Source organism: Vidua chalybeata, chromosome 2 (genome assembly GCF_026979565.1).
Source record: "Vidua chalybeata isolate OUT-0048 chromosome 2, bVidCha1 merged haplotype, whole genome shotgun sequence".
NCBI lineage: Eukaryota > Metazoa > Chordata > Aves > Passeriformes > Viduidae > Vidua > Vidua chalybeata.
In genome coordinates, this window is record NC_071531.1 from 95,042,698 (window position 1) to 95,056,115 (window position 13,418).

Consider the following 13,418-nt stretch of genomic DNA (forward strand, 5'->3'; position numbering starts at 1 on the left):
TTCTTTCAACACACTGATCCTCTGACGGATCAGACAATCCTCAAGTGCCAGAGGTGTTATGGGATGATACATGGCCCTATCCCACCTACACAGCACAGCAACCCTCGTTGAGGCACACAGTCATACGGAAAGAAAGTTCAAAAAAGAGAAGTGGCACAGGACAGGGCAGTGTCTTTTTAAGGTGATTTAGGCATAACTGATGGTTCAGAGGGGTTCTGATTGGGCAGGTGCCCAGCACATCTCATAGAACACATTAATAAATTGCAACAAAAAATCCCTGTAAGACGAAGTATAAGAAAAACATGAGCATGGGAAAGCTGATGGAGCCAGCTTTTGGGTTGAGCTTGAATGGATTTGTTTTGCTTTTTTAAATCACAGGAAGATAACCCAGACAAGAAATGAACAAATCTACAAAAAGGATCAGCTAAAATGAATGCTTCACATATTTCAAGTTGTGATCTCAATAAACAATGCAGGTTCATATTTTACTTGTATGCATGATGTAAAAGGAATTTAAGTACCTTAAAGGGGGGTTGATTCCCTAGAAATGCATATTCTGTATGTATTCTGCCAATGGGCATGTACACACACAGTAGAAGACATTAGACTGGCAGAGTGAAAATCACATCTTAAATACATTCGCATTATGTTGCAAACAATCTAAACAAGAGAACAATTTTAAACAGACAAGACCATTTTATTCTGAATACTAACTAGTCAGTTAATTATTAATTTTTTTTTTTGAGAATATACAGTTTGGGATTTTCTAATACATACAGGAAAAAGGAATCTTTTGATTTCCTAGAGAGGGTAACACCCTAAAATTTTGAATAGTATCTCCCAGGTGGCTGCTCTTGCTTCTGAATATAAAAAAAAAAAAAAAAATATGCATTTGGAACTGACAAGTAAGGTACTTCTGAATTGTAATATTTAGAGAATATTTTTGTGTTTCTTTTCATAACTCTATGATTGCTTTAAAGCAAAATCATTCACCAGATTTCAGTGTCATTTTCTCTGCTATTTCACCTGCTTTTAAATACTTGAAAGTCTTAAAAAGTTTTCCTTTCTGAAAGAATTTTTCTTACCTATAATTAGCCAGAGAGCTGTGTGTCTTGAAATTATGAGGAGAATCTATTTTTTATTTTGCATAGATTTCATAAGAAGACAAAAATTGCTGAATGAATCAGACTTTTTGGTTACATGCAATTCAAAAAAATCCTTACATACACAGAATTCAGCCTGTATAATCAGTAAAGCGGTATCTTAAATCTAACTCTTTTTTATTCTGTAGTTTTCAACCCCTAAGAACAAAAAAAAAATTAATTTTTTTTCTAAATGCCATGTCACCTTTTCTGAGTCTGCATAGTTAACTGCACTCTGCTGCAGTAGTAACTATATTTGTGGGTAACACAGTAAATCTACTTGAATCTGCTATTTCAAAGCTGAATTTCAAATGCATTAATCCTCTGGGAAAAAAATCCAAAACTTAATTATGTTCATAACAATTTAAAAACTAGAATCTTAATTTCCTATTTAAGAATAAAGAAATAATTAAACTGCATGAAAGAGTAACTATAGCACACAGCCTGCTAGTTAAAATATTCAGAAGCTGAAAATTGGTTGACAGTTAGCTAAGATAGCTGATAAATTGTTCCTAGTTCGCTTTCAACTTCGTGAATAACACCCATGAAATTAATCTTTCAAATCTTACTTTCTTCAAATATAGATTGAGTTTTGCAGAAGATTATAAAAATATAACTTGCACTGACTTCTGAATTTCTGGAAACAACTCAGCCAACATATACATGCAAATGAGAACAGATAAATTTTATCTTTTTTGTATTCTGGCTTTTGAGGGTACAAAATTTTATCTGAAGGGCTACAAGAGTACTGTTTTCCTGACTATGTACTACAGGACAGTTAAGTATGTAACAGTATGTAAGGCCACATTTTTGGCCTTATTTACATCAATCAAAATCCTTCCTTCAAAGGCCAGAATTAATTTTTTTAAATGATGTGTGATGAAATGTCAGTAAGTAAGATGATTAATCCCTATTTTAAGCTGCCTAATGCACTCCACAGGTCTTTACTACTCCCAGGAAGAAATCCCTCCCTTTGTGGAAGTACCTTGCTTTGGGGCCTCTGGATTCAAAAGCCTGACCTCCTTTCAGCTGTACTTCCCAGCAAAAACACAGGCAGCCTGCCTTGATCCCCAGGCATTGTGATGTCCCAGGCCTACAACTCCCTCATAGCACTGGATGGGGATGCTGAGGAGCTGATTGATTAGTTAAGGCAAGGTGAACCAGGCCAGGCTAGAGGAAATGCTCCTATCACCTTCCAGACCCACTACCTACCACTGGCACCACGTGTACCTGATGGCATGAGAGAACATGAACTCCTGGAACTCTAACTGCACAGATAGAGGCACAAAACACTTCAAATTACAGAGCTGAGCTAGCGTCCCCGGGACCTGGGATCTTAATTCAGTTCTAAAGCAGTAGTTTCCTCAAATGAAGGTAAAGAGAGAAAGAGCAGTCAGAAAACCAGCCACCACCTTCAACTCCAGCTCATGACTACAGCAGCCAACACTCTCCCTTCAGGGCAGGAACACCTCACCTCTCAACACAGGGGACAAGATGGGAACTTAAACCCATCTCTTCTCCCTTGTATGTCTATCACATGATACCAGCACTTCAGCAACCTCCTAGGGAATAAACCTCACCCTGCAACTGGCTTGTCAGCACTGTAGCTGAAGGCATTGAAGACAAAACAAAATATTTTAACTTGGTTCATGACAATATGGTACATAAAATAACCTCTCTAAGTCAAATTTAAATAAAAAGACAAAAATATGTACTAAAACTAAACAGAGCACCACTTATACTGCTAACAAGGAAATTATTATCTTCAAGCACTGCTTAAAGCCTTCCTTATTTACTCATTGGAATGTACATTATAACCTTTAATGATACAATCATATGTTTTTACACTGAACTTCTAACTCATTCACTTCACAAGCTAAACATGAAAGCAGATGGAATAAATTCTCAGACTGAGTGTTAAGTTTCCATCCCTGAACGTCTGAGTTGATTTTGTAATCTAAATAATGTTATTACAATGCATTTTACATGATTGCAATCTATTTTTACATGAATATATTTCATGTTTCATGAGGTAAAAAAAATAAATCTGTCCAAAATAAAGCCAGACAAGCATGAAAGGTCCCCTACCGAGGTCAAGAGGACTGAATACGAATATTGGAGAAGAGAATTCAACTCCCTAACCACCTTAGTCTTATCTCTCCTGTAGTACACTTCAATATTTATTTTCTCTGCAGTTAGCAGTCTGATTTTGTTACCGCTACATAGCACTTTGCATCCATAATACTGCCACTTGGTGATCCTATTACACTTACACATAAAAAGAAGCCCATCTGCTCTCCTCTTCACATTTGAAAGTCAGAAATCTTCTGCCTAGAAACCTCTTGTGTCTAATGGTGCTGATCACATGGCTCCCACTCACCCATCCACAAATGTTAGCAGAAAAACATGTCTTCACTGTGGAGAGCAAAGCTTCAGTGGCGAGAAAGTAAGTTTAGGGAAGTTACCAATGAAAAGAGAACCTCACAGCAAACACAAATCCAATGTAAACTGGTATCGTCCATCTAAACAGACACCCTCACATCACCAATGTATAATTCATTTGGAAGATTCTTTGTTCCCTCTCCAGTGACTTATTAATGATTCATTAATAAGCCTTGAGAGCAGGAACAAACAGGTGGGGAAGACATTGCATTCAAGAAGATTTTAGCACCAGCTTACCCACTGGAACTTACATCTTTACTCTCTGTGTACTGGATGATGAAAAGCCTGACACTACCCTGAGGCTCCAAGTTGCTGCTCACTGGCTGTCCCTACACTGCAAGATCACAGTCAACCCTGTGTCTGTAAGCAAGTCACGGCAGAAACCCATAGCTGTACCCTAGATGGAGGTAAGACTTGGACATGCACCATTCCTCAGCTCCCTGGCATACATCAGATACGAAGAAGGGTCTGCAGGCTAGAAGGGAGTCATGTCATGCTACAGCTATTCCTGATCTGGGTATCTGGGGAATCAGTTCTGCACCAGCTCCTAAAGTCAAGCACTGCCAATTTTGTACATAATCCCCTTATTTTGAGAGACATAAATTGTATCTTTGTTTAAAAAACTGAAAAGGCAGAAAAAGCATGTGTTCAAACTCTGTTTATAAACAAATCTGAGATACAGATTACTGCCTCATGGATGCTTTCATTAAGTACTAAACACAGTTTAGAAAATACAAAAATATAAGAAATAAGACATCAGTCTTATTTCTTTTAAACAGATAAAATTAATTCAATCAGCATGTGGAGCTTTTGGGTTGAATGAGTAATATTTTATCAGAGGGTTACAGCAGTAACACAGGCATTAGCTTAGTTCTCGATGTTTAGGAATATTGTAGATTCCTCCACACAGGATAACTAGGGGGAACCTACAGCTACTATCAACTCTCCTCCAGGGAAGTGATGGACAGGTCTCATGTGCCTTGGTGCTGATAGTATCTTCACTGCACAAGGCTGTGATATCACAGCTAAATTCCACAGTGCATTCTTTCACCTTGCTTCAAAATCAAAGCAGTCTGTAGGCTGTGCAAGTGACAATGCCCACAGTGAGTTAGGAACAAAAGAGATTTCTTTGACATTTTCTTTCAGTTGTGAAATATTTAGAAAAAGAAGGTAAAACAAACAAACAAAAAGTTTTGTGAAAAAGCAGAGAAACCCCTGTTTTTCCCCCAAGGATAAACCAGTTCTCAGTATACTTAGCATTTTGACAGACACAGAACAGTTGCATTCCACTTCAGGTTGTTTTACAAACACAAGGACTGTAGCCAGGCTCTTCCACCCTATAGTTCTATACAAAAGGGATCTAGCACAAAAGGGATCAGAAGGGAGAAGGCTATTGCATAAAGGCTATGCTGGATTCTCCCCAGCCATGCTCAGAAATCAGTTTCCTCATTTCCTTACCCTCTGTTTCCGTAGGCTTCCTGGGCTGGTGGGAGATGGGCTTGGAGACTTCCCAGAGCGAGGAGTAGAAAGCTGGCTACCAGGGGTTCCATTCACTAACAGGACAAGAAATTGAAAAGAATGAATACAAGGCATTATTAAAGGAAAAAAAAAATTAAACCAACATTTTTTTCAGTCTTTGTTGAACAGATTAATTTGCTTTTGCTTAATGTTTGAAACATTAAATGAGGTAATTCAAAAAATAATTATTTCCTTAGATTTTTGGCTCACAAAGACAATTTTTTACACAGGGTGAAAGCAAATAATGAAAAAACCTGAAAAGACTTTAGTCAATGGCAGTGAACATCATCATATTTTCTTAAACTGTATTGTTCCTGTACTTTACTGAAAGTAAAGTACTTCCATTACTGAAAGTAATGGGGAACAAGGTGCTTTGTTAACCTTAACAGACAAAATATATAAACTTTTTCATTCCATTTAACTATGGCTTGAAGTGCTGCCCACTAAAAATAAAACACAGTATTGCTTACAATAACAAATCAGCTGCCTGCTTTTCACTTTTTGAGTGAGGACTCAACCATTTGACGAGATTTTTGCAGTACTATCTGACCCAAACACCACCTCAGATTTAACCCAGAAGGGCTTTCTAAAGGCAAATGAATTAGATATAACTCCTCCAGTCTGACTTACAGGAAAGCATCACTCTCTCAAATAAGCAAGTTTCTTCACATATGCCAGTGACTATCTTTATAGAAGCATCTTCACATGCACAGGACATTATCCAATAAATTAACAATACAATGCCAGCAGAGGACAGAATTCTACTACAAAGTAATCACACAAGAGGCCATCAATAATGTTGACAATGAAGCACTGACAGAAACACTATGAAGCGTGTATCACATGTAAATACATGTAAATATTCTTAAACAAACAAGTATTCTATCAGAGTCTACATTTGTAAAGTGCTAGGATAAAAAAACAGACAATCAGATTCCCAGATTTTGAATCTTAGGAGAATATTTAAATACTAAGGCTATCAACAAGGCATTTGACTTACCTTCTATGAGTTCTAACATGGACAAAATCTGACTGTTTAACCTGATAAAAGCAAGCAGCAAAATTCCTGCTCTGTACTAAGCCAAGCTGTAGCCAAACTGAGAAGCAATGGGATTAGTTAAGGATAGCTGGGGCTGCTCACACAGCGAGCTGAACGCGATGCAGGATTCATAAGCAGAAGCCTTTTCTGCGTAAGGCTGACGTCTTCTGAGCAGCAGTGGGAGGTGCAGGTGCTGTCTTAGGGCTACATCAAAGGTGTCAATTAAGCATAATGCTGCTGCTTCACAACGCTGAGCCACCACAACCCCCACTCGCTTTCCATGGAGCCCCGAAAGCCTAAGCAATTTTATATGCCGTGCACTGAATCATAATGAGGTGCCTTTGGGGGCAATGTAGCAAGTGACTCATCTGAAAATCAAAATGACAATAACTCTTGTAAAACCTTGGCTGACTGGCAATCTAGCAAATGCTAATTCCTTTGGATAATAGAGTAGGCATTTTTAAAAGATTCTTCTTACTTTTTGCATAATACATTGTTCTTACTGGCTAATACTGGGCCCCCACACATTATAATGAAGAAATATGTATACCTACCACACCACACACATCAATAAAACACATTATACTACATGATAAAGGATGACCACTTAACAGTGCTTAGGTGCTATGTGCGATCCCATCTCAACATCACTTTGTGCAAGGCATTGTTTACAGTAAAGGTGCAATACGTTTGCATAAGTATAAAAACAATGCTAAGATGCTCTAATTGGATTTAAATAGGCTCTTTTTATAGAAAAACATTCCACTCAGGCTTCAAAATTTCTTTATACAGAGAACAATGATTTGCACATATCAGCACTTATTCAAATATTGCAGTAAGTGTAGGTGAACTCACATGCATATGTATGTAAGTGTGTTCATACAATATTCAGCAAAACAGCCACAGATCTGTCCAACAGTGACTAAAATCAAATGTATTACCGGTTTCACTGAAATAATTTAGGAAAAGAGCAAGATGAGGACATTAAAAATGAGCTTTCTGGAATCTCAAACTTGTAAAGTTATAAAATATATCTTCTAAACATCTATGGCATAATTTAGAAACTAACATTAAACTCCTACTATTCACACAGAGCTAGTCCTCAAGTAACAGGACTAATGCTCTGCCTTCTCTTTAAACCTACCAGATAGTCTTACGTCTTATTATCATGGGCAAATTTAAGATAACATTTCAATACATTTCAACATTTAAGATACATTTCAATACACCTTGTAGCACTAGGCACTGGTTCCTGTTCCTTATAGATTGACTCCTTCCCCATAACGTTCAACAATAGGGTTTTTTGGAATTACTATAGCAATCACTCTGTTCTGAAGACAAAAACTTGAGGCTACCAAGTGGAACCAGACAAATACTTGCAATGGTGTATTTAACTATTAACATATTTCTGTACTGATGTATATTATGTTGATAAATGTCTATTTAGGATGAGAAAACAAAGTATTATCATAAATCCTAAAAATTACTTACTTGTCATCACCAGAGTATCCAGAGTGTTTAAGCTAAGTTTGAATGCTCTCTTCAACAGTGCTTTTACAAAGGAAAATTATGATAGTTGTGCCTATGTTGGCCATCTGTAACGTGTGAAATTGAGAGCATAATCAATGAATTGAGGTCCTCAGCAGATTTACGTGAAGTTTTCTCACCTCCTTACCCATATCCAAAATATAAAGGTGCCTGTACATAAAATATGTACCAGGATTTTTGAGAGCTTACAGGGACTCCCTATAGAGAGCTGATTTGGAAACTCCAGAGATAGCAATTAGTTCTGGAGATGAGATTCCTTTTACCAATCTTTATGTACCTGTTGTATTGGCTTCTACATCTGAAGTAGTTTTCTAGACTTTATTTTAACCAAGTTGCTGTCACAACACAAGTTGTATCATCCTGAAGCAACCATCTAAACCTGACCTGATGAACAATCTACTAGGAGCATCCATTGCAGTGTAAACTTCCAAAGCTACACAAGATGAATCCTTCTGGATGCTCTCCATACCTGGAGATACATATTGCTATTATTGCTATTACATTATTCTTACTACTGATATTATTAATATAATCCTTAAGATAGACATCACAACAGGACAGAAATGGTAATTTCTGATATTTTCCCAGTACATTCCAGGGGCCCTCCTTTTATGCCTTTTTGTTTATGGCTTCCTGTGCTTGTGAGTCATTATACTGAATTTGCAAATAGAGGTGATATTAGGTGCTGTGTATCAGGAAGAGACTGAAGTGATTCTGACCCACTTCCTGAACTCCATTTACAATCATTACACCATTCTTACATAAGAATTACCTGCTCATTACCAGAAAACATGCCAACAAATACGTGAATAAAAGCTATAAGATTTAATAATAATACTGCATTCCTGATCACTAAATTGCCCTAAAATCCATTTCTAGGTGGAATGCATTTTTGTTGGAAACTGTATTTCTATCCAGTATCTGCACAGCATTTCTCACTGACTGATACAGCACATGTTCCTAGAGGGAACCTTGATGTAGATAAAGACATATGAAATTGGTAAATCACTGTTGTGATTGATCATTTTATTGAGAGAGGCAAGAGGCTTCTTGTCACTTTTATTTATAAAATGGCAAGGATCACAGACTTCAGCTTAACACACAGCACCTTCCCATCATCTTATGAAAAAGATTTATCAGTTCAAAATTTCACCAGTGAAACATGTATTAAAAAACTTCAACAATACCAAAATTATTGTGGCTACTCAGAGCAGATGTATGCAACCGCTTAGCTGTGAGCTCCTTTCCTCACTGTCCTCTCTTGCTGAGGATGTGCAACAGGGCAAGGACCTGTCTTTGTATTTGCTTTTTCAGCACCTGGCACACACATGAAGATGGAAAAACCCATAATATAGAACACTAAAGCTGGATACCAGCATCTACTGAGATAAATGCAAAATAGGTTTTCATACGATAATATAAATAATAAATATGATAATATTTATTAATAATATTATTATAATAAACTAGTGAAAATGCTGTAAGTAAAAAGTACTAGATGGCATTCCAATAAATAAATTTTGATAGGGCATATTTTCATGAAGTAATAGAAACAAAAAGCAAGAAAAAATGAATTAAAGCATCAAGTGCCAGTCTGAGAAGCCACCATACCACTGCAGTGTATTAAAATCAGTCTCCTATAGAGTTGCCTGTGGATGTTCAAGCATACTGTACTCTATAAAACACATGGAGATAACTCAGTGTGTTTAAAACAGTAGTTTGCCAAACACAAATGTGTATGAAAAAGAAAGGGGACACTAAGGGAAAGGAACAGTGCAGGCTTTTTTTGCAGTCACAATTTATGAATAGGAAAGTTTAGCTAAAAATTATTTACAAATAATATGTACAAATCACAACATCTGTAGGTCATATTCAGCAACTGTTAGCAGAAAATGTGAGATTACTATTTGACCTTGCCTCAATTACTTCTGTAGTTTTTCATTGTCCTTTCCAAAACAATATTTTTGTCTCAGTAACATTATGTAGTTACAAAATAGTTAGGAAATAAACCACATCTTGCCTTTTTGTTCATTCTACTTTTGTACATTGTGTCATTTTTGTCTTAACACAAAAAGACAGAGTGCGTACAGAGCACCACATTAGGCAAGTGCCCTCAGTATGACTCCTCAGTGAAGAAAAAGCTTTAGAGGTTCTACCTTAGCATGCAGCTGGTTGAGAAAAAAAAAGCCCAGATACCAATACTGCATTGATTTCAACTGGTGCTAGACTGTCCTTTTTATTTTCAATCTTTTGTAGAGTTTACGTCAAGAAGTTCAGCAGATAAAAGTAGAACATCCCTTTACCACTGAAAACAAGGCCTGGCAGACCCACACAGAACTTTCACCTGCTCAACAGATTAATAGATCAAAAATGTCAGCAGAAAGGACCACCTACAGGTCCAGTTTACTTTCCCCATCCCAGCAGCCACCAATACACAAGTCCTTGTTAGTCTTTGGTACCTGTGGTAGCCACACAGTCTAAGCCAAGCCGTGTAGAGCTCAGCAGGGACTGTAAACCCTACATAGGCTCTTCCACCTCAACCCAGAGTCACCTATGTCTGCATTGTCAAGCAGAGAAGTGCTGCAGACACACAGATATTACAGGCATATCTTGTATCTCAGAAGAAAGGAGACTGCTTGGAAAATGCAGTTCCCTGAAATCCACCAGTATTTGTTTTTTCCTCTAGTCTCAGAAGTTAAGGGCCTCTTGGGTTTGTTTTTCCCTTTGCACTTCAGCTGGTATCTATGAAAGTATCTGCTAATTTCATGTAGTACTTAATCAGGAGAACATCTGCGTGTGAATAAGATTTAATGAAAATCTGTCTTTTAGACTGTTTTGCCTAACTAGAAAAACTAGGATTCTCAAATCAGTCAGTCTGAACAGAGTACAGTTTCTGAGCATGTTTCTTCATTTAGCATTTAACTTCTCATCCTTTAAGAGGGTTAAACTACTCAACATAACCAAATTTATTTCTCTTACCAACTCTTGTTTTTGTTACAGGATATAAAATTATGAAAATTAATTTTTCAGTGATTAGTATCTGTCATGGTTTGACACTGGTGCAATGCCAGCACCCCCATGAAAATACACTTTCCCAAATAAATGCTGTGAGATGTTATCAGGAACAGGGCAGAGCAGGCCCAAGCTTAATAACAAAGGAAAAAAAACTTTATTAAACTACTACTACAGAAGACACACACACTAAATCCAGGATGAAGACCCTCTAAAACACCCCTCCTCCTCCTCCCAATTTCCAAAACAACCACCATGAAACATCACCCGGGATTCTTGATCAAATTACCACCCTTCAGATAATCAATACTCAGTCTATCAAGGGAGAGAGAAGTCTCGCACCATAGACCCGTTCCCCAGCCCCAGGAAACACAGTTGCCACCTCCTGTGTTTCCATGTCACACATGGCAACCGCCCAGAGAAAATCTGCCAGTGTGACACTCTCCTTTCCATGTCGCAGTGCTCTCACCACCGTGCATGGGTAGACTGCTCATAGGATTTCTTTTCAAGGATGCTTTGCAAAGGACCAAAGAAAAAACAACAGTTCAGTTTCTCATTTTGGGACCACAGTCCCCCGCCATTTCCCCCTGGAGCCAAGGGTCCAACAGCTTCTCCTTTTTGGGACAACAGTCCCCCCCATTCTCTTCCTCCCCTGGGGCTGAGGGTCCAAGAACAGAGATCTTCTTCTTCTCTTCTTCTTCTCTGAAGACAGGGCATCACCACATCCTCCTCAACTTTTCTCTGTTCACTCCACTCCTGTCACTCTCAGCTGCTGAAGCAGGTCTCTTGGCTCACTATTGCATCCCCCTAAAATGCAGTCTCTATTGCAGGAGAATTTGGTTCAGTCTATGGCTAACAAGAAAAGTCCAGCCAAAAGCTACTCCATCATCTCCTCTCACCTAAAAATTCTTCTTCTAACATCTCAGATCCTGGACAGTCTCTCTTCCACTACAAACCGAGAAGGAGTAATATTTTACAAAGCCTTCATTTCCCAGGAAAGGGTTAAAAGTTCAGACTCCCTGGACAGCTGAAATCTCTGCCCAGCATTCCCGACTCCCACGCTGGGCATCATCCCCCCCCGCCTTTCTCCTTCTCCTCTGCCGGCAAATTCCAGGTGCCGTCAGGCTCTCTGTCACTTTCCCTCTGGGGTGGGGACAAAGGCATCTCCACTTCTCTCCACCCTTCCGTCCACAGGAGCTGGCTGGGTTCCAGACCCTCGGCCCCCTCGGCCTACCTGGACAAGGCCGCGTGGCTTCCCCTCCCCCACCCAGCCCATGGCTGGGCAGGGGCGGGGTCTGCACTCTCTGAGGACCAGAACCAAAGAGACAGTTCCCCTGGGAGTTCTTGCTTTTAACCCCCTGTGTTCTCAGAGGCGTGTCCATACTTTCAGTGGTCACTCCAGGCGCCAATATCCAAACCTGACCACTGATTGGTTTGATCCAACTGCCTGGAAAAATTCACTTCCATGTCAAACCACGACAGTATCAAAGACAAACACCATAAATAAAAAATTAAAAAGAAGCCAAGATGAAAGCATATATCATCTGGAAATCCCTGGGTCCACAGGATGACTCCATCACTCCCATGGGTGTGTGGTCTTGGCTTTAGGAAAATTTTGCTTCAGTATATTTATTACAAAATCAGTCAGCTGAGTACCTGTACCAGTGTGTATAAAGACACGTGACCTCGCAAAGACAATATGAGACATCATGCTTTTTCCTTTGGGATACAAAAGACCTTCTGGAATCAGGTGGTTGGAATAGGGCTGTTTCTGGATAACAATCTGAAGTTGAACTATCAGACTAAATGAAAACATATCCTATTGCAGAGGAACATCTCTACTTCTTTCTTTCTTCTTTTTTTTTTTTTTTTTATTTTTAAATTCTCTTTCCATATTCACTTTTTCCTTTAGAGAACATCTACAGTTTTGATCATACTTTAGTTCAACATGCAGTTTCACAATTTCTTTACCCAGGTACAATTTAAAAAAGAACCCTCACACAGTCTTTGGTAACATGACCTACTCTATCCATTCCTCACTATGTTCCCTTTGTCATTTGGAATAGGTACATATCAACCCAGGTATTCTTGAAATAGTCACTTGTCACACTGAATACCCGAACTACTAAATAACTCTTTTTAAAAACCAAACTTTAACACCTGAATTGATATTGCAAATAAGATTTCAAGCATCTGACATATTCTGAGTAATAACTTGAGGGAAACAGGAAGGGAGAAAAAGCAAGAAGGAAACAATTTTGAAGAAGGTGCTCAAACTGAAAAAAAAAAAAAAAAAAAAAAAAAAAAAAAAAGTAGTTACTTTTGTTGAGGGCAAGTCCTGAAAATTAGAGTTGGAATTTCAGAAGGTAAACCAGAGTTCACCCAAATGTAGCATCTTTTGTTCATTTAATGGACCATGGGTGCAGTAATTCCAGTCATCTCATGCTTGATTTGATTGATTAAAAATAATGATGATGAAGATGCAAGTGTTGCTGCTTTCTTTGAATCTATTACCTCTTCACCCACACAGAAGCTGCTACCAATGGTGTTAAATGGCAGCTGGACAGAAGTCATCAGCTACTGAATAGCCATCAGACATTCATAATTTTCAGTCACCAGCAATAGGCTGATACCCAGTCTCACCAAAATTAAACGTCTCTTTTATTATGCCCTTTCCCAAATATTATTTGATGCCAACAAAAACACATCAAAGTGGT

The 13,418-nt window shown here is 38.3% G+C and overlaps 1 protein-coding gene across 4 annotated transcripts in view; it reads right to left on the bottom strand.

Annotated features, from left to right (window-relative positions):
* The window catches only part of DCLK1 (doublecortin like kinase 1), a 237,329-nt gene that overhangs the window by 63,722 nt on the left and 160,189 nt on the right, over positions 1-13,418 (bottom strand). For 3 of the 4 annotated variants that reach the window (XM_053934574.1, XM_053934575.1, XM_053934578.1), the window contains exon 6: positions 5,043-5,137. In XM_053934574.1, coding sequence (XP_053790549.1) covers positions 5,043-5,137 — 95 coding nt within the window. Of the gene's footprint in view, positions 1-5,042; positions 5,138-6,102; positions 6,194-13,418 lie in introns of those variants that run through there. The other variant, XM_053934577.1, reaches the window with a different exon arrangement.